This window comes from Odocoileus virginianus, chromosome 30 (genome assembly GCF_023699985.2).
Source record: "Odocoileus virginianus isolate 20LAN1187 ecotype Illinois chromosome 30, Ovbor_1.2, whole genome shotgun sequence".
In the NCBI taxonomy this organism is placed as follows: Eukaryota; Metazoa; Chordata; class Mammalia; order Artiodactyla; family Cervidae; genus Odocoileus; species Odocoileus virginianus.
This window is the reverse complement of record NC_069703.1, coordinates 42402766-42419737: the sequence shown is the minus strand read 5'-3', so window position 1 is coordinate 42419737 and position 16972 is coordinate 42402766. Positions and strand designations below refer to the sequence as shown.

Sequence of the window (16972 nt, the reverse complement as noted above, 5' to 3'; positions counted from 1 at the left end):
GGGTATTCTTAAGGCAAGAATACTGGAGTGGGTTGCCATTCCCTTTTCCAAGGGATCTTCTCAACCCAGGGATCGAACCTAGGTCTCCTGCATTGCAGGCAGATTCTTTACCATCTGAGCCACCAGAGAAGCCCAGAGACACTGCCGCACTGCTTGTGGCTAGATGGGTGGTTGGAGAGAACAGGGCAAGAACCCTCGTAAGGAATGTGGGGCCCAGGCTTGGGGAGGTCTCAGAGCCTGGGTGTGTGGTGAGGAGCAAGCTAGGCAAGAAGAAACAAGGTATTTACAGGTGGTGCCCTTAGGGGATCAGAGCCTACTTTTTTAAAAGAGGCTTTTAAAAAAATGATTACAAAGTAATATATCATTTTTAAAAAAAAAAGAAAAATTACACCATGGCCTCATCACCTAGCAATAACCATTGTTGGATTCTTATGGGTATTTTGCTCTTCCTTTCTGTGTGTGTGCCTGCATCTGTGAGCATATTTTTTTAAATGAAATCATACTGCATGTATTTTTTTACAGGAACTATTTTTGTCATTTTCTTCTCAGTAATAACTTTCATATGTACTTTTTTTTAATATTGCCTATAAGAAGGCATACCCAAATAGGCATGTTTGGAGCAGTGGCTGTCAAACCTTAGCAGGCGTCAGAATCACCTAGAACAGGAAGGAGCAAATGTTTTCTGTACAGAGGCAGGTCACAAATATTTAGGCTTCGGGGGACATAGTTTCTGTCCCAGCTTATCAACTCTTGTTTTTTCAACATGAAAGCAATCATAGGTGATATGTCAACAAATGGCCATGGCTATGTTCCAAAATTTTATTTCCAAAAGCAGATGGTAGGCTGGATTTGGTCCACAGGCCATAGCTTGCCAACCCCTGATTTAGAGAAAGAGTCCAGGGATGTTTATTGAGTACAAACTATTTGTTCTAGTCACTTGGAATACATAAGAAAATAGAAGATCTCTGTCCTCCAGGAGCTCACGTTCTAGTTTCTCTATTATTAGACAACAAGCACAGGGAACCTGATGATGTAATACACTAGAAAGTGACAAATACAGTGGAAAAGACCGTCCAGAGCAGAGTGAGGGGGATAGGGTTGCAATTTAAAATAGGATGATCGGGGCAGGCCACATTTAGATGGTCAGATATGAGCGAAGGTGTGAAGGAAGTGAGCAGGTTGGCCTGTGGGTATCTAAAGAAGAGTTCCAGGTACAGGAAACAGTCCTTGGAAAGGCCTTAGGTGGGAATGTGCCTGATATGATTCAGGAGCAGCAGGATCAGTGTAGGTAGAATGGAGTGACTAAGGAGGAAGAGGTTCATTGTTTTTTCTGAGAGATTTCCATGGCTCCCAGGGAGTTTCTAGACCAAAGTATTTCTCCACTACTCAGTAACTTACTTTTTCTCACTTAATAGTGTAAGATTATTTTGCCATGCATACAAATGTTCTATAACCTGACCTTTAAAAGCCACATAACATTCCATCATAGGACTATACCCTTTATTTTTATAATTCCCTAGCAGAGGACTTTTAGGTGCTTTTTTAAGTTTTTATCACTGTAACAACACTATAGTAAACATCCTTTTGGTTAAATTTTTTTTTTTACTGAATCCAGGATTTTTCCTTAATATAGATTCCTAAAAGTGGGATCACTGAGCCAGAGATAGCAGGATGTAAGCCCTTTGGTGTGTATTTGCCAGGCCCTTCTAAAGAGTTTATCACCCCCAGCTGCAGCCTCTTCACATGCCCTTCCTGTCTTTCACACTGTGGATCATGGTTCTAGGCTCGAGCACAGACATCAGTGAGGACTGGGAGAAGGACTTTGATTTGGACATGACTGAAGAAGAAGTGCAGATGGCACTCTCCAAAGTGGATGCCTCCGGTGAGGTGAGTGGGCCTGCTGATGGTGGGCCACAGGGAAGCAAACCCAATGATCCCAGGTCTGAGGACTCTCCCCACCAAGCCCTACTGTCCCCTCACGGTGGATCCCTTCCCATCTGAGGTGGCCGGCTGCGGGAAGGGAGCCAAGACCTCCCGCTTAGGCCCTGAACAGTGGTCATCAGCAGGCTCAGGCTCTGCTTCCCCTGAGTTCCAGAGTAGTGAATGGGGGCAGTTCTTGACATTAGTTCCTATCAGAATCACCTGAGGAACCACCAGAGAAATAGACACGCCAGACCCTGCCCCAGATCTTGTGACTCATGCTCACCAGGTGTGGGATCTTAAGACCTTGGCCTTGGAGACAAAAGACAGTGTGATCACTTGACCTGAGCCTCTGCTGCCCCATCTAAACATGACATTGGTCATTATAACCTCACACGCTGTGGTAGATGATGCATGTGCTCCGGTTAGGCACAGTGCCTGGGACATGGGAACACTGATAGAAGTTCCTGAAACCACCACAAAATAGAAGCTCAGAGGCCTATTACTCTTTTTCTTCACTACCTCTCCAAATGAAAAATGATGTGAAGGAGAGGCTGGGCAAAAAGCTCTCACAGCTAGTAAGGGACAGGACTTAGGCTCCAGCCCACACCTCTGATTCACATCAATGTTCTATCAAGAACTGTCACACAAGAACCCCATGATTCCTTCCATCACATAGCTCAGGGAACCTGCTATAAAGAGGGAACAGATTCGAGAGATGGGAAGGGCCCTGTTTTTCATATTGGGAGACTGAAGGCTGGGGGCCACAGTGACCTACACAAGAGTATTTTACACCTGTGATCTCACTATACCCAGAGGAAAGAAGGCTCGTGGTGCCCTTCACGCCACGGGACCATCATGGCTTTGATGTCTTTGTAGCCCTCTTTAAAACCCGACATAAAACATACCTGAACAGAGTCATTCTATAACCCATTATACCAGGGGATCCACTGACAGCAGGCCGAGAGAGAGTTGCCTGGAAGACTTCAGCAGGGGATTAGGGTGCTAGAGCCCCCAGTGAAGGCCCGGTGAGCCCCTCTAGTCCTGTGCCGCACTGGCTTCTGATCGGAGTGCCACTCTCAAGTTCTGCCTCTTGGAGCTGTGTTCTCTGCTCAGCAGGAGACAAGTTCTCCTTAAGGGACTGACTGACTGGGTTGTTGCAGGCAGGGCATCCCCTTGTGGTGTCCAGGGTTGGCTGGTAGAAGCATTTCCTTTGAGTCTAGAACCATCAGACCCACCCCTTAGGCAGAGGGCAGCTCTGCTCCCCAGACACCCACTTGAGGCTAGTGGTTCATTCTCATAGGCAAGGTCCAGCCCAGGAGAGTGGGGCTTGGGGTTGCAGGGAGGGCTATCCTGAAATGGGGCAGCGGGGGAGCTTGGGTCTGGACTTGACTCAGAGGAGTAAATATGTGTTCGTGCTCTCCATTATCTCCATTGTCTCCCCTTTGCAGCTGGAAGACGTAGAGTGGGAGGACTGGGACTGAGGGGAGCCAGAGCAAGCAGCTCCCCCACCCACAGCACTTCCCACGTCCCTCGCCCGTCTCAGCCCGGCCCCGGAAGACACTGACTAAGAATGTCCCCCAAATGGCTTCTGTCAACCAGAGCTCTCGGCAGATTCTGGGTTGTTCCTTGTTGGCCCTTTGGGCCTCTGCTCACGTCTGGGAAGGGGCTCGCTAAATCCAAACCAGGAACTCTGACTTGTGCCAACCATAGGATGACCTGAGGGGAGGAAACTTCCCGCACCCACCCCACCCCCCACTGGAAGAGCCTACATTTCTCTGCTGAATATCCACTGTTCCTGGGGACTCTTGCTGAGGAGTCCCAAGGGATAGCCCTCGCCCATGTGCCTGTGTTAGACAGAGGCTAAACCACTGGTCTCATAGAGGACGCCGAAACAACACTCTGTCACCCATGAGCCGGCAAGGAAGGCCATGCCACCTGCCCTTGGCTTGACAGGGCTAGCAGACACACTTTGGTTCCTATCCCAGTGGGTAAGAGGCATTCATTTCTGGGAAATCTGCCTCCCTTAGGAATCTGTCCCTCCCAGGCATTTTCCATTCCTGGAAGGGCTTCTTGTGGTTCAGAATCTAGAGACCAAACTCCCTCCTTTCCCCCGGTCCAGGCTGGTATGTCCCCAGCGCCTTTCCCAAGCCGTCTTCATGTCGGATGCACCCGAGTCCTTAGCCCAGTTGTGCCATCTGCAAGAGTCTGCTCTTGCCCTTCTTCCCCTCCCCAAGAAGGGAGGGGGCCACTTCAGGCCCTTCCGTGTGTTGCCTGGCGGGGTACCTTGTCCAGCCAGCCACCCACTTTGACTCCCCCGTAGCTTAGGACACAAGCCAGCTACCAGCGGTACAGAGCAGTGATCAGAGCCGAGTACTTACAACTCTGGTAAGCCCAATTTCTCTGCCTCAACCCTTCTGCCTCTTGAAGGGATATGCTGGGGGTGAGCTGCTTGAGATTCTCGACAGGCTTCTGCAAAAGCTCTTCCTCCTGAAGGCAGATCCAGTCTTGGTGGCTGTCACCCTCCACGCTGGTAAAGCTGCACCTCTCTGGGGGGGACGAGGGGCTGCAGGAATGCTTGGAGACCCTGGTGCTTCACGATGCTGCTCTGGTGATTCTTGTGCATAATCTGGTGTGTGCACCAATGATTTAAAGGGATCATGGTGAGGGACACCAAGAGAGTGGTGGTCACTTCCACTTCAAACTTTCAATGAGGGGGTGGGATGGAGAGAATGCTGAATCTTTTTTTTTCTTTTTCACGGGATGGGGTTTTTCTCTTTGTAATTATTTCTTTAGTTTAATTAACCTTTTGGTTGTTTGTGCAATATTATATATTTTAAATTATAATGTATCTCCCCAGAGTATTTTGTAGCCGGGATAAGAAAAAAGGAAAAAAAAAAAAGACTCTAACAGCTGTTAGTTTTGTAATTAAAAAAGAAAGAAAAAAGAACTTTGTCCTGAACCTTTTCCAGACTTGCCGTTAACAGCTATTAAAGAGATTCAACAGAAGCTGGAAGGTGCTCTGTTCTTGTCCCCTGCAGCAGCTGCCCCAGAGCCAGGGCAAGACAGTGTGCAGGTGCCCTCCTGCTTGGAGCCTGGGGGAGAGGTCAGGATGGGAGGTGGTAGCCTGGGTTCCAAGGAAATCCCTTGTCTTCATCCCAGACTCACCTCGTCTTTTGGGGTGAGGAAGGGACAGGGCCCCCAGAAGGCCTCTCACCAAGACAAGGAATCAAGAGGCCGTTTCTGCATTCCCAACGCTTCTGCTTTTATTTGGAAAGGAAGATGCAACAACAGTGGTTCCAGTTGTTCTTGGTCATTTTTCTCTCCTCCCCCTGTATGTGTATGATTCTGGGGTCTATTTTTAAGTAACTTTAGTTAAACACCTGTATGAAAATCACTTGTCAGCCATAATAAAAGGGAAGTCTGAATGAGGCCCTCTGGTTCCATGAAGATCTTTAAAGGGAAAGAGAAGTAAGGCTGGGGAGGGTGTAGGTAAGTTTAGGATAAGTAAACTTAAAATGTAAAATATATATATCACCATTTTAGAAGCGGGTTTTTGGGTTTGCTTTCTCCCCCTACTTTATTGGGGAGGACTTGCCATTGCTTTTATGAAGTGCTTGCTAGCCATGGATGCCAACTAACTTCTTCAATTGAAGGCCGGAGAATCATGTCTGGTTCCAGGAGCCGCTTGAGCAAGTCCTGGCATTCGGCCGAGATGCCCAGATGAGTGGGGAAGGACACCCCCTTCTGCTGCTGCCACAGCATCTTGGGGATGTCTGTGTCGTCAAAAGGTAGGCTGGCACAGAGCATGACGTACAGGACCACGCCCATGCTCCAGATGTCACCCTTCTTGCTGTCGTGCGGAATACCCTGCAGCACTTCGGGGGCGGCGTAGGCGGTGCTGCCGCAGAAGGTCTGGCTCAGCTCCCGGCGTGATTTGGGCAACACCTTGGCAAAGCCAAAGTCTGTCAGCTTCAGGTTGAAGCCCTGCAACAAGGCGTTCTCACACTTGAGGTCCCGGTGGGCCACGCCACAGCCATGGCAGTAGCGGATGGCCTCGACCATCTGACGGAAGAGGGCCTTGGCCCGGCTCTCGGGCAGTGGCCCCTCATTTAGCACACAGTCAAAGACATCCCCTCCTTCAGCCAGCTCCATCACCAGGTAGATTTTCCCGTCGGCAGACTCCAGCATCTCATACACTTGGATGATGTTCTTGTGGTCCAGGGTACGGACAATCTGGAGCTCCCGAGGCAGGAATCTCTGGATAAACTCTTAAGGAAACAAAAGAGATGGAGAATCAAGTCCAGAAGAGCCTAACTCCTCCCTCTGTCTCCTGCCTTCCAACTTCTGTCTGCCCACCATGTCTGGGTCGTCGGCCTTGGTTCCCTTTAACATCCTTTAGCGTCGAGCTGCCTGGATACTGCAAAGAGTTTTAACCTCTGTTGTTTTTGTAATTAATATATTATTCAAAGGAACTGGTCCGTCAGCCTCAGGGACTGTTGTGAGCAGCCTGTGAGACCATGGATAGCAAAGCGCTTTTGGGAACTTTTAGACAAATCTATTGAACTCAGTTATGAGGCCTGATTTGCCCACAGCGTGGTAAGCTAGCCCCTCTCACCTGTGCCCCCTGACCCACAGTTCTTCCCATGAGCCCTGTCTTTCCCCCATCTCTCTCCCTTGCACCAGCTCCTGCTCTCTGCTAGCCCTGGCCATGGCCTGGCCAATCGCTTGACCACCTAGAATAAGAAAGGCCTGGTAGGCTCTGACTCTGCTTCTGAGGGTCCTTCACCACCTGCCACATTCATCTTGGACTTTTGGAAGGTGTAATTTTCCTGGACTCCCTCTGTTCCCCGCTGACTGACCCCAGAGCCACAGCCTCTCTTGCTTTCTTTAGTTCCGGACTAAAGGGGAGCAGGGAATTGATCCTTCTGACTGGAGGAAGCATCCACCCACCTCAGCCAGCCCTCCCTTACTCCAAAGGGGCCCCAGCTCACCTTCTGGCCCTCCCATCTTGTCTATAATTTTAATTGCCACTTTTCTTTGGTGTTTTTTGGAAACTGCTTCTTTGACTTTTGAGTAGGTCCCTTCCCCAATGGTCTTGCCCAGCTGGTACCCATTGGAGAGCAGAAAGTCCTCCATGCTGTCTAGCACCTCCTTCCTATCACCCTCTCAGCTCATGCTGCCTCTGCGAGGCAGCTCTACTCCACCATCGCCCTCGGCCCGCTTCTTTTCCCCCCAAGGACTTCATCCGCAGCTGCCCCCAGCGCTACAACATTCTCCGTCTGGACACAGGAGCCGCGGGTGGTGGGGAGGGAGAGGGTCAGACATTTTAAAACTCTGGCCCAATTGTGATGTAAATGCTGTGTGACCCTGGGCCAAAATGGGCAATGCCCCATCTGCCCTCAACAGCACCACCACCACCGCAAAACCTAGCACGGGTTAAGTCACCTCCGTGCCCCGCCCCCGCGCCAGGCAGTGGGTCATAGCCCCGCCTGTAAGGGTTGCTGCCGATGTCTGCGCTGGGCCCGGGATGCCAAGCTCTGTTCCGTGGACGCCCCCATCGGGCAGCAGGGGGTCTGCGCGACCCATGGCCACAGCCCTCCAGCTCCCGGCTCGCTGCCGCGCTAAGTGCCCGGGCGGCGTGGGGTTCCCCAGCTAGAGGAACGAGTTCTGTGAGGTCAGCGCGCCGCGACCCGGGTCACAATGCAGCCCTCCCCCTCGACGTCCGGGCCGGGACACGCCGCAGACACCTGCCCGGCTCCGCCTGGACCGGAGCGTCCTCCCGCGGCCAGGGCTCGGGCAGCTGCTTCCAGCCTGGGACCGGCCTCGGCCTCCGGCAGGTGAGCAACAGCCCAGGGGGCGGGCGCTGGGAGGGGGCGCCAGGCGGCCCGGGAGCGGCCTGACCGCCACTCCCCGCGCAGAGCGCCCCGGGGCCTGGACATGAGTGCCCAGGAGCCCCCGCAAGGTCGGAGATTCCCCATTGAGGCCGGAGACTCCCCTGGCCTTGCCGCCGCCCCCGAGTCCCAGGACAGCCCGGAGCCGGTAGCTACGGAGCACAACCCAGTCAGGTGAGACCAGCGCCCCTGCCCGCGGCCCCACCCCTGCCCACTTTCTGTTCCCGGACCAACCCGCACCCACGCCCGAACCTCTGGGACTGATGCGCCCCCTACAGGATGGGGCCGGCCGCCGCCTCAGCGCCCCCTGTCGCGCCCCGCTTTCCACAGGCCGCTTCGACGCTGTCCCGGCTGCCACTGCCTGACGCTGCTGCACGTGCCCATCGACGTCTACCTGGCCATGGGCGGGAGCCCCCGGGCCCGCGCCACCTGAGTGCGCCTGCGCACGGCGGCTCCGCGGGAGCCGGGCGGGGACGGGGCCCGCCGCGGGCCACCACGCTGAGGTCGCGAGCGCACCGAGCACGAGACAATGATGCACATTTTAAAATAAAAGAATGATGCACATTTTAATAAAGCACAGCATAAACTGTTCTTTCCACTCCGGCTGGCCGTGTCTATCTTATCCCGTCGGCTCGGCCCGCCGGCTGCTCCGCCCCATCCAATATCACCTTTCCCTCTGCTGCTTCCTCCCTTGGGCCCAGCCCCAGGGGCCCGCCCTTCCCTCCGGGTCTGCTAGCTTCTGGCTGGGCACCAAACCCTCCCCTCATTTTTTTCCCACTGGTCACGACCCGCTCCAGGGCCGTGCTTCTGCTTGGGCGCTGCCCTCATCCTTCTCCCCGACACTCCCCTTTGTCTCTCCAGGAAAATCAGCATTACTGTGCTGTACTCTGGGGGCCCAGAAAAGCTTGAGACAAGGAGATGGACAGACAACTCAAAATAAAGAGAATGGCCACCCACCCCGGCCCCATTTAATTCTCCAAAGATGGAGTTTGGTTTTGCTGCCTTCTATTTTGTGACCCTGGGCCTCTCTGGCTTTGTTGGAGGGATTAGGGGCTGCCCCCACCATCTCTACCCCTGGTTTCTCCTAAGGACTGGTGGGATCAGAGAAAGATGGGGGAAGAAGTCGTTTGAAAAACTGATTTCTTATTCCTGTTTTACAGGTGAGAGAACTGAGCCTTAAGCCACTTGGCCCCTCCGCCGGCTCCCCCAGGTGCACTCTTCAGTGTCCTCAGACTTTAGGCAGCAAAATGCATCTCTGGGAGGGGCCCATGACAGGAGGGCTGCCTGGAAGCTGAATGAGTATTTCCCACTTTCTAATTTTGCTTTAATGAACCTGCATTATTTTAGTATCAGAAAAAAATATATGTAACCCAAAGGTCAGGCTCAGTCTTCTGTCCCCTGAGATTTAAGGACACTTGATTCAACATGGGGTTTCCCAGGTGGCGCTAGTGGTAAAGAATCCACCAATGCAGGAGATGCACGTTGGATCCCTGGGTCATGAAGATCCCGTCGAGGAGGGCATGGCAACCTACTCCAGTATCCTTGCCTGGAGAATCCCATGGACAGTGGAGCCTGGCAGGCTACAGTCCATAGGGTCGCAAAGAGTTGGACACGACTGAAGCGACTGAGCATGCACACACTCACATACATCCCTGATTATCTCCTCTGGGCAGGGAACACGGCTGCCTCAGCTTTGAAGTCCCGGGAAATCAGCATTACCTGGTTAGGGCTCTGCACTTCCACTGCAGGGGGCCCAAGTTCAATACCTGAGTGGGGAACAAAGATCCCAAATGCCACACAACACAGCCCCCCACCACCTAAAAATAAATCCCAGAAGGGGAGAGCTGCTTCCCCCAACTCGATATACCTATTCCTGGAAAGGGCGATGATTGACCCGTTTTAAAATCACAAGCATGTTCCTTGGGCCAGTTACCACTGTCAGGGAGATGGAAGACTACAATTGACCAGGCTAAGCCACAGGTAAGCCTACCTTGAGGTGCAAGCACAGTCAGGTGATTGACAGCATCACTACAAAATAACAGGTAATGATGAAGAAAAAACATTCCAGGAGCAGAGACCACTTATGCAGTGATCAAGTACCCCTGGGAGGTAAAGAAGCCTGAAAAAAAAAATGAATTGAGTTTGATAGAGGCCAGGGAACAACACAGCTCCATGGCAACGAGGAGCCTTGGAAAGTGCGACCAGGAGTCAGGCCACTGGGTTCTCTTTCAGATTTTGTCCCTGTCTCAGTCAATACAGGTCTACTAGCCAGGCCTATGCAGGACAATGTCAGCAATGAAACTGACAAACATGGGCCTTAACTCTCATGAAACTCACATGGCCTGGCAATGACCTGCTAGGAGGCAGGTCCCTTCCTTCTGGTCCATTTCCTCACTAGCTTAAAAAAAAAAAAGCACCAGCTGATCTCAATGGACCTTCCCAGCCCACAGATGCAGAATTCTTCCCATTCTTCCTTTCTCTCTTATCTCCCTCATTTCCTTTCTCTAGGCTTCTGGAACCCTCCTTTCCTTCAAAAAAAAGATTTACTGCCTGGGAGTTTCCTGGTGGCTTAGTGGTAAGGATAACGGGATTTCATTCCCACGGCCCTGGTTCAATCCCTGGTCAGGGAACTGAGATCTCACAAGCTGTGAGACATGGCCAAAAAAGAAAAGGGGAAATAAAAAACTTACTGCCGCTTTCATATGTTTGGTTAGTGAGGGATAACAAAAAATACCGACAAACACCTTGCCAATGGGCCAGACCCTGGAGCTAGATAGCTCTAGAATGGCCAGGAGCAAGAGGAAAGGGCATTCCAGGTGAAAGGAACACAATGGGCAAAAGCCTGGAGGCAGGGAAGTTTAAGGAATTCAGTTCAATCAACTTTCACCAACACCTATCTGGGCCATACCAGGTGGTGGCAGGTCCCTGTCGGAGAGCTGAGAATTTAAGGGACCCGGGGATGAGTTAACAGAAGAGAAGCTGGATCAGGGAGACTGTGTGTTTGAACTTGTTCTGTAGGTGACAGGGAGAGTGACAGGCTCCAACCTGGGTCGCTTGACTCTATTTTTCTTTTCCTTTTCCATCATGTTCTCTGTTGCTTCTTCCTTTTTTCCCCAGGAAAAGTCACTGGCCTAAACTCTAGTCCTAGATTTGAGTCCTAATTGTCATTTACTAGCTGTGCGACCTTGGGCTAATTATTTAGCCTCTCTGAGTCTCTATTTCCAAATCTGTAAAATGGGGCTAATGACATCTGGTGGAAGGTTTCAGTAAAGTCATGCACCAGGCAGGAATCTCAGGCACAGCTAGCACTGAGTGAAAGAGGATGCTGGCTTTGGCTTCAAGGGGCAGCAGAGAGCCAGCTAGCCCTGTCCCCAAGGGCTGGGTATCTGGACTCTCTCTTGCCTCCCTTTGTCAAGTTCCTATCAGTCCTGCTCAGGAGCTAAGGAACTTGGGGGCAGGGGGCATTTTCAGGGGAATCCCCAGGTAGGAAAAGCAGAACTGCCTTCCTCACCCTAGAGGATAAAGCTGTCCCCAGACCCCAAAGCTACCCAGGTGGCGCTAGTGGTAAAGAACCCATCTGCCAATGCAGGAGACGTAAGAGACGTTGAGTTCGATCCCTGGGTCTTGAAGATCTCCTGGAGAAAGGAATGACAACACACTCCAGTATTCTTGCCTGGAGAATCCCAGTGGACAGAGGATCACGGTGGGCTACAGTCCTGGGGTTGCAAAGAGTTAGACACGACTGAAGTGACTTAGCATGCATGCAGACCCCAAAGCAGGACCCCCACATCCCAGCCTCATTTTCTGCCTGAGGAATGGGGAGGGGCCCAGTCAAAGAAGGATACTCAAATCCCTGCCTTCCCCGACTTCTCTCTCAAACACCTTATTAGCCAGCCCCTCCCTAAGGGACCCTCTTTTAGAAGGAGGGGGCGAAGTACAGATGGACCCCCCCTGGTTACCATGGAGATGGCAGGGAAAGGGTTGCTGTATTGCCATGGCAACAATTGACGTCAGTGCTACCCTTTCCCATCGCTTGATATGAGAGGGGGGCAGCCACCCCAACCACAAGCAAATCCCCCACAAAGCCTCCTCCCTTTACTGAGCCAATCAACCAAGGGGTCGACAGGCTTAATATAGCACAGGAGTTAAAAGCACAGACTCTGATGTCAGTCAAACCTTGGTTCAAATCCTCTTTTTGCATGGTTTTAGATGTTTGAATGTGAGCAAGTCCCTTAACCCTGGAAGACTGGTATGTACAATGGGGACAGAAAGCCACATGCCTCCAAGGGTTAATGTGAGGACTGCAGGGGATCATGCAGGTGACGGGCACTGGGCCAGTTCATGGGAAGTGCACACTGATGTTAGTGACTCTCTAGAGTCCTGGGGACCTGTCAGGGCATTGTGGCTTTTCAGATATAGACTCACAGCCCCTAAAAGGCTTCCAGGATTCCCAAGAACTGGCCCTGAGTTTGAGCATCTCAGAATTGGTGGGGGGTGGGGTATTTCCTTGGTGGGACAGTGGAGAAGAATCCATCTGCCAGTGCAGAGGACATGGATTCAAGCCCTGGTCTGGGACGATCCCAGTACATGCCACAGAGCAATTAAGCCTGAACACAACTACCGAAGCCCATACACCCTAAAGCCTGTGCTCCACAAGACAAGCTCCACAATGAGAAGCCCGCGTACAGCAACTAGAGAAAACCCACATGCAGCAACAAAGACCCAGAGCAACAAAAGTAAAAATTAATTAATTAAAGAAGGAATGGGGGAGGTGAATCCAGGGACAGTGGAATTTCCGGAATCTGAGGAAACTCCGGATGCCGCTTTCCTTGGAACCTCATCACCTCCAAACCCTGACCCGACTTCCCCTTCCTCCTCCCATCTGCCTCCTCCTCCTAGGCCTTCTTAGCAGCCATCTACCTCTCGAGACTCCATCTGCTCCTCTAGGAAAAAGCATGGATGAGGGCCATGGGGAGACATCAGGCAATCTGACACCAGGTAGATCAGTGGGTTGGACCCCACAGGGATCCATGGGCCTCTCCCCACCCTCCCTTGGGGTGAAGACACTGCAATCAGTCTCACTCCCTCTCTTTTCCCCGGGCCCCAGTCCAGGCGCCCACAGTCCATTCTCTAATTCCACCATATTGCCCTGAATCAGATTCCAATTGCTACTCATCTGGATGACTCCAGTGGCCCCCTAACCTGTTTTTTCTTCTTTTTTTTTTATTTATTTTTTAAATTTTTAAAATACTTTTTATTGATTTATTTGACTGAGTTGGGTCTTCATTGTGGCCCCTGGGATCCTCACTGTGTCATGTGAGATCTTTCATTGTGGCACGTGGGCTCACTATCTGTGGCACAGAGGCCCAGCTGCTCCGCAGCCTGTGGGATCTTGGTTCCCCAACCAAGGATCAAACCCACAGCCTCTGCAAGGAAGTCTCCTCCTAACTGGTCTTATGGTCTTGTACTTCCTTCCCTGCTTGATTCCTCCAGCCCCAAATTATTCTATAAAGACCACAATCCAGCCATGTAATTCTCCTATTTAAATCTCATCAATGGCTCCTTTACGTGACTTGCCCAACCACGAGGACACCCCTGAGTTCACAAAACCTTCTTTCCACCTCTCAGCACGCTGTTCCTTCTGCCTGGAATAGCCTCCTCCCACCCCCCTTACCCCTCAGATCTCCACCAAATGTCAGTCTTCAAAGAAGCCTCCTCTGACCACCTGTCCGTTCCCTCCCAGAGCACCTGCTTGTCCCACCGTGTCCTCACCTCTTCCCGGATCCCTGTTGAATGCCTATTCACCCCATTACACTACAGACTCACCGAGGGCGGAGGCTGTGTCATATTCACCCTGACATCCCGGGGCTGAGAACGGAAGGGCTCAGGAGTTGGTAGAATGTCTGTCGATTAGACTGGCTACTGAACAACGGCTGGTGGGTCCACAGAGGGGAGGCCAAGCGCGGCGAGGTGAAGGAACAGCAGAGGCAGTTGGGGGATCTGCAATGGCCTCCCTAAGGAACTGACCCTGAAACTAAAACGAGAAGCGGTCACCCACACAAGGACAGGGCAGTGGGAAATATCCCCAGCCCCGAGACTGGCCTGTGCCACGATGAACATGGTGCTGATGACACTGTGAAGAGGGAAACATTCAAGTCTTGGAAAGACAGCCCTGGCTGCTCTGTAAGAACAGACCACAGAAGAGATGGCAAGGAGCAGGAGGAGATCACTCAGGAAGCTGCTGCAGCCTCCCAGGTGAAAGGCGATGGGGCCCTGAACCAGGTGTGAACAGTGGAAATGGAGAAAAGCAACTGTATTTTAGACATCCTGGAGAGGACAGGATTTTGTAACTGCTTGACTATGAAAATGGAGAGACAGGGAAGAGTCTAGAACCAGGCCCAGATTCCCAGTTCAGGCAACGGAGGAAACAGCCAAGCTGGGGAACATCGGAGGGACAGGTATGGGGCATGTCTGCTGTGAAGTGGGACATCCAGAAGAAGGGGGCCAGGAGACAGGTCTTGGGCAGGGAAGAGGGGTCTGGGCTGAGACAGAAGTGAGTCTCTGACAGAGGTGGGCATTAAAGGCATAGGAACCGACAAGATCCCCAGGACATACTACAAGGCCCAAGAACACCCATGATTAGGCAATGAGCAACAAATGAGAAATTTGCCACGTGGCGGCAACTGGTGAGATAGCAAATAAGTCAAGACTGCAGTGTTCAGAAAAACAAAGGCCCAAAAATATTTCAAATAGGAAAGAGTGTTTGTGTCAAAGTCGGTCACTGCTAAAGGGTCAAGTCAGATAATAACTCATGAGCATCCCTGGGATTTAGCAACAAGGAGGTCAGTGGTGACCTTGAGGAGCTGTTTCTGTTCCCGTGGAATGGTGAGGGAGGGAGCCAGATTGCAGGGGTAGGGTGAGGAAGTAGAAACAACACGTGCACACAACTCTTTCAAGAATCTTGGCTGTGAAGGGGAGCTGGAGAAGGACCCAGGGTCGAAGGAAGGCTTTCTTCTTTTTGAAAGATAGGAAAGACTAGAGCCTGTTTGTTTGCTGCTGGGAAACAGCCATCAGGGAGTCAGAGGTTGGAGACAGGGAAAGGAGGAAGGGATGAGAGGAGGGAAATTCCTCAAGGAGAGAAAAGAGAAGGTGAAATCCCCAAATATGGCCACACAACTGGGGTGGGGGGCAAGCCTGTACAGGGCTCCGGGGACTCCAAATAGCTGCCCACTCTTCCCAGGAGCCAGTGTGAGTCACTGGGGGAAACAGCCCAAACTGGCAGTATAGAAAAGGGCACAGGGCCAACATGTTCCCCAGGGCGTGGGGGGAGCAGGGCCCAGCCTGGGCTATGAGCCCTGAACCCCATGCCCTGAGCAGGACAAGGGCACAGGGAAGTTGTCTTACCCTTTGTAGGGGCAGGCAGAGTAAACTGGCTTTTTGCTGTCCCTCTCTGAATCTATTTCCCTTTCTGCAAAAAAAATTTACGTTAGGGTTTTTAACTTTTTTTTTAATTTTTGGCTGGAGGGTGAGACAGGTGTCAGGGACCCTTTCTAGATTTCTAGATTCCTTCCAGAAATATATGTGTATTTGAACTTGGCAGACAGTTTAGTGAAGACCCACAGACTCATCCCTGGCTTCTAGATATATCTGAACTAGAGTTGGCTGAGGAGCCTTCCGCCTCTGATTCAAGAGTTTCCTGGAGCAAGGGAAAGGCTCCTGCAAGGGCCAGGGGGGCAGAGGTGGGGAGCTCTGAAGCCTGGAAACAGTGAGGCCTTTTGAGGTGTGGCGTCTTCCTGAGCACACCATCGCGGGTGTGTAAGCAGAAGATGGAGGCCCCTGGTTGAAATAAAAGGAAGGGTTGATCCAAACAGCAGCTGACCTTTCCTGGGCCCCTCTTGCTGCCTCCGTCCTTGTCTTTCTGTCCCTGACCCTGCGGGACTAGCGTCCCAGGGAATCCCCCAGCGGTGGTGACCAACCCCCTCCCCCTGAAGCGGCTGGTGAAGAAAGACCACCGACTAGACCCCGCCAGAGGGCCTGGTGCTGCCCCACCCGGCTCTGGCAGCTGAGGCCTCCTGCTAAAATCAGCGGGGCCCGAGGGGAATATGGGCTTTCAGGGCTCCCCCTCCACGTCCCAGCAGTTATTAAAAGAAGTCGAAGAGGACCAGGCGGCCTGGACACTATGCTATTCACCGAGACTGCCCACTTGGTGGTGAATTTTCTTCTGTCCCGGTGAAGGGGTCCAGAGGAGGGTGCCGGCGAGATAAAGGCCCCGGGTCTGGCAGCAGGCGGGGAGGAGGAGCGCAGGTCCTTGGGAAGATCCCGAGAGGGGCCTCCAATCTCCCTCCTCCCCAGCTTGGGCCAGGAGTGATCACGACCCTCGCCCCGCGGCGTCTGATCCGAGGAGGCCGCCTCCTCCCAGCGAGTCGCGCCTCCTGGGGGGACCGATGCCCTGTCTCCCCTACGGGGGCCCCCGGGCCACGCCCCCGCACCGCCTGGACTAGGAATTATGTTTCTAGGGCTGCCGGTCTTGCGGGCGCCCGCCGACCGCCGAAGCCTGGGCGATTACTGGATGAGCCCGCAGCGCAGCCGCTCGCCGGGCACCGCCTGGCGCTGGCCCGCGCGCAACCTGCTACTGCTGCCGGTGGCCACCAGGGTGGCGGACGTACCCTCGGTGCGGGGCCCAGCTGCTACGGCGCGCGCCCGCCACTCCTGTGAGCGCGCGGGCGGGGCGGGGCGGAGGCGGAGGCCCCCGGGTGGGCGGGGCGGAGGACCTGAGAGGGGAGGGGCGGAGGCCCGCGGGGCCTCGGAGGGCGGAGCCTACGGCAGGGGCGGGGTCTGTGGAAGAGGCGGATCCCCAGACCCGAGGGTCGGTCAGGGGTTGGATAGGCTGGTTTGACTGAGGCTGGGAGGGGGAAGAGGGAGCGGAACTGGGTGGTTAAGGGCGGGGCCTGAAGCGACAGTCCAAGGAAGGCAGTGGGCGTAATCCCAGAGCGAGTCGAATTTGCCCCCGTCCTGGCGGCCCACTTTTCCCTCCCTAGGTGGAAGCACCGGTGGCAGAATATTAACTACCAATACCTGGGCAGGAGGAAAAGAGATCTAGATCCCCGGCACCCCCGAGAGCCGGTGAAGGGCGGGGCCCTCAGAGGGCGCGACCTCGG

General features: G+C 53.0%; 3 protein-coding genes across 7 annotated transcripts in view; 2 read left to right on the top strand and 1 right to left on the bottom strand.

Moving 5' to 3' along the window:
- Positions 1-5352, top strand: part of BSDC1 (BSD domain containing 1) — a 23291-nt gene extending 17939 nt beyond the window's left edge. For both annotated transcript variants that reach the window (XM_020896085.2, XM_020896086.2), the window contains exons 10-11: positions 1784-1887; positions 3372-5352. In XM_020896085.2, the coding sequence (XP_020751744.2) occupies positions 1784-1887; positions 3372-3404 (137 nt within the window). In that variant the 3' untranslated portion in view covers positions 3405-5352. The remainder of the gene's footprint in view (positions 1-1783; positions 1888-3371) is intronic.
- TSSK3 (testis specific serine kinase 3) lies at positions 5161-16972 on the bottom strand. Of its 4 annotated transcripts, none has more exons than XM_020896089.2 (5): positions 16890-16972; positions 15219-15282; positions 13641-13842; positions 9805-9933; positions 5161-6191 (listed from the first exon to the last, which is right to left on the bottom strand). In XM_020896089.2, exons 4-5 carry the CDS (start codon positions 9875-9877, stop codon positions 5527-5529), a joined length of 738 nt encoding a protein of 245 aa, XP_020751748.2. In that variant the 5' UTR covers positions 9878-9933; positions 13641-13842; positions 15219-15282; positions 16890-16972; the 3' UTR covers positions 5161-5526. The 4 variants fall into 4 exon arrangements, with proteins under 4 accessions (XP_020751748.2, XP_070315193.1, XP_020751747.2 ...); XM_070459092.1 differs by lacking the exon at positions 16890-16972 and adding an exon at positions 16005-16191 and having other exon boundaries at positions 13641-13848; XM_020896088.2 differs by lacking the exon at positions 16890-16972 and adding an exon at positions 16005-16191.
- Positions 7378-8412, top strand: FAM229A (family with sequence similarity 229 member A). The gene is made up of 3 exons (XM_020896093.2): positions 7378-7760; positions 7842-7988; positions 8145-8412. Exons 1-3 carry the CDS (start codon positions 7624-7626, stop codon positions 8245-8247), a joined length of 387 nt encoding a protein of 128 aa, XP_020751752.2. The 5' UTR covers positions 7378-7623; the 3' UTR covers positions 8248-8412.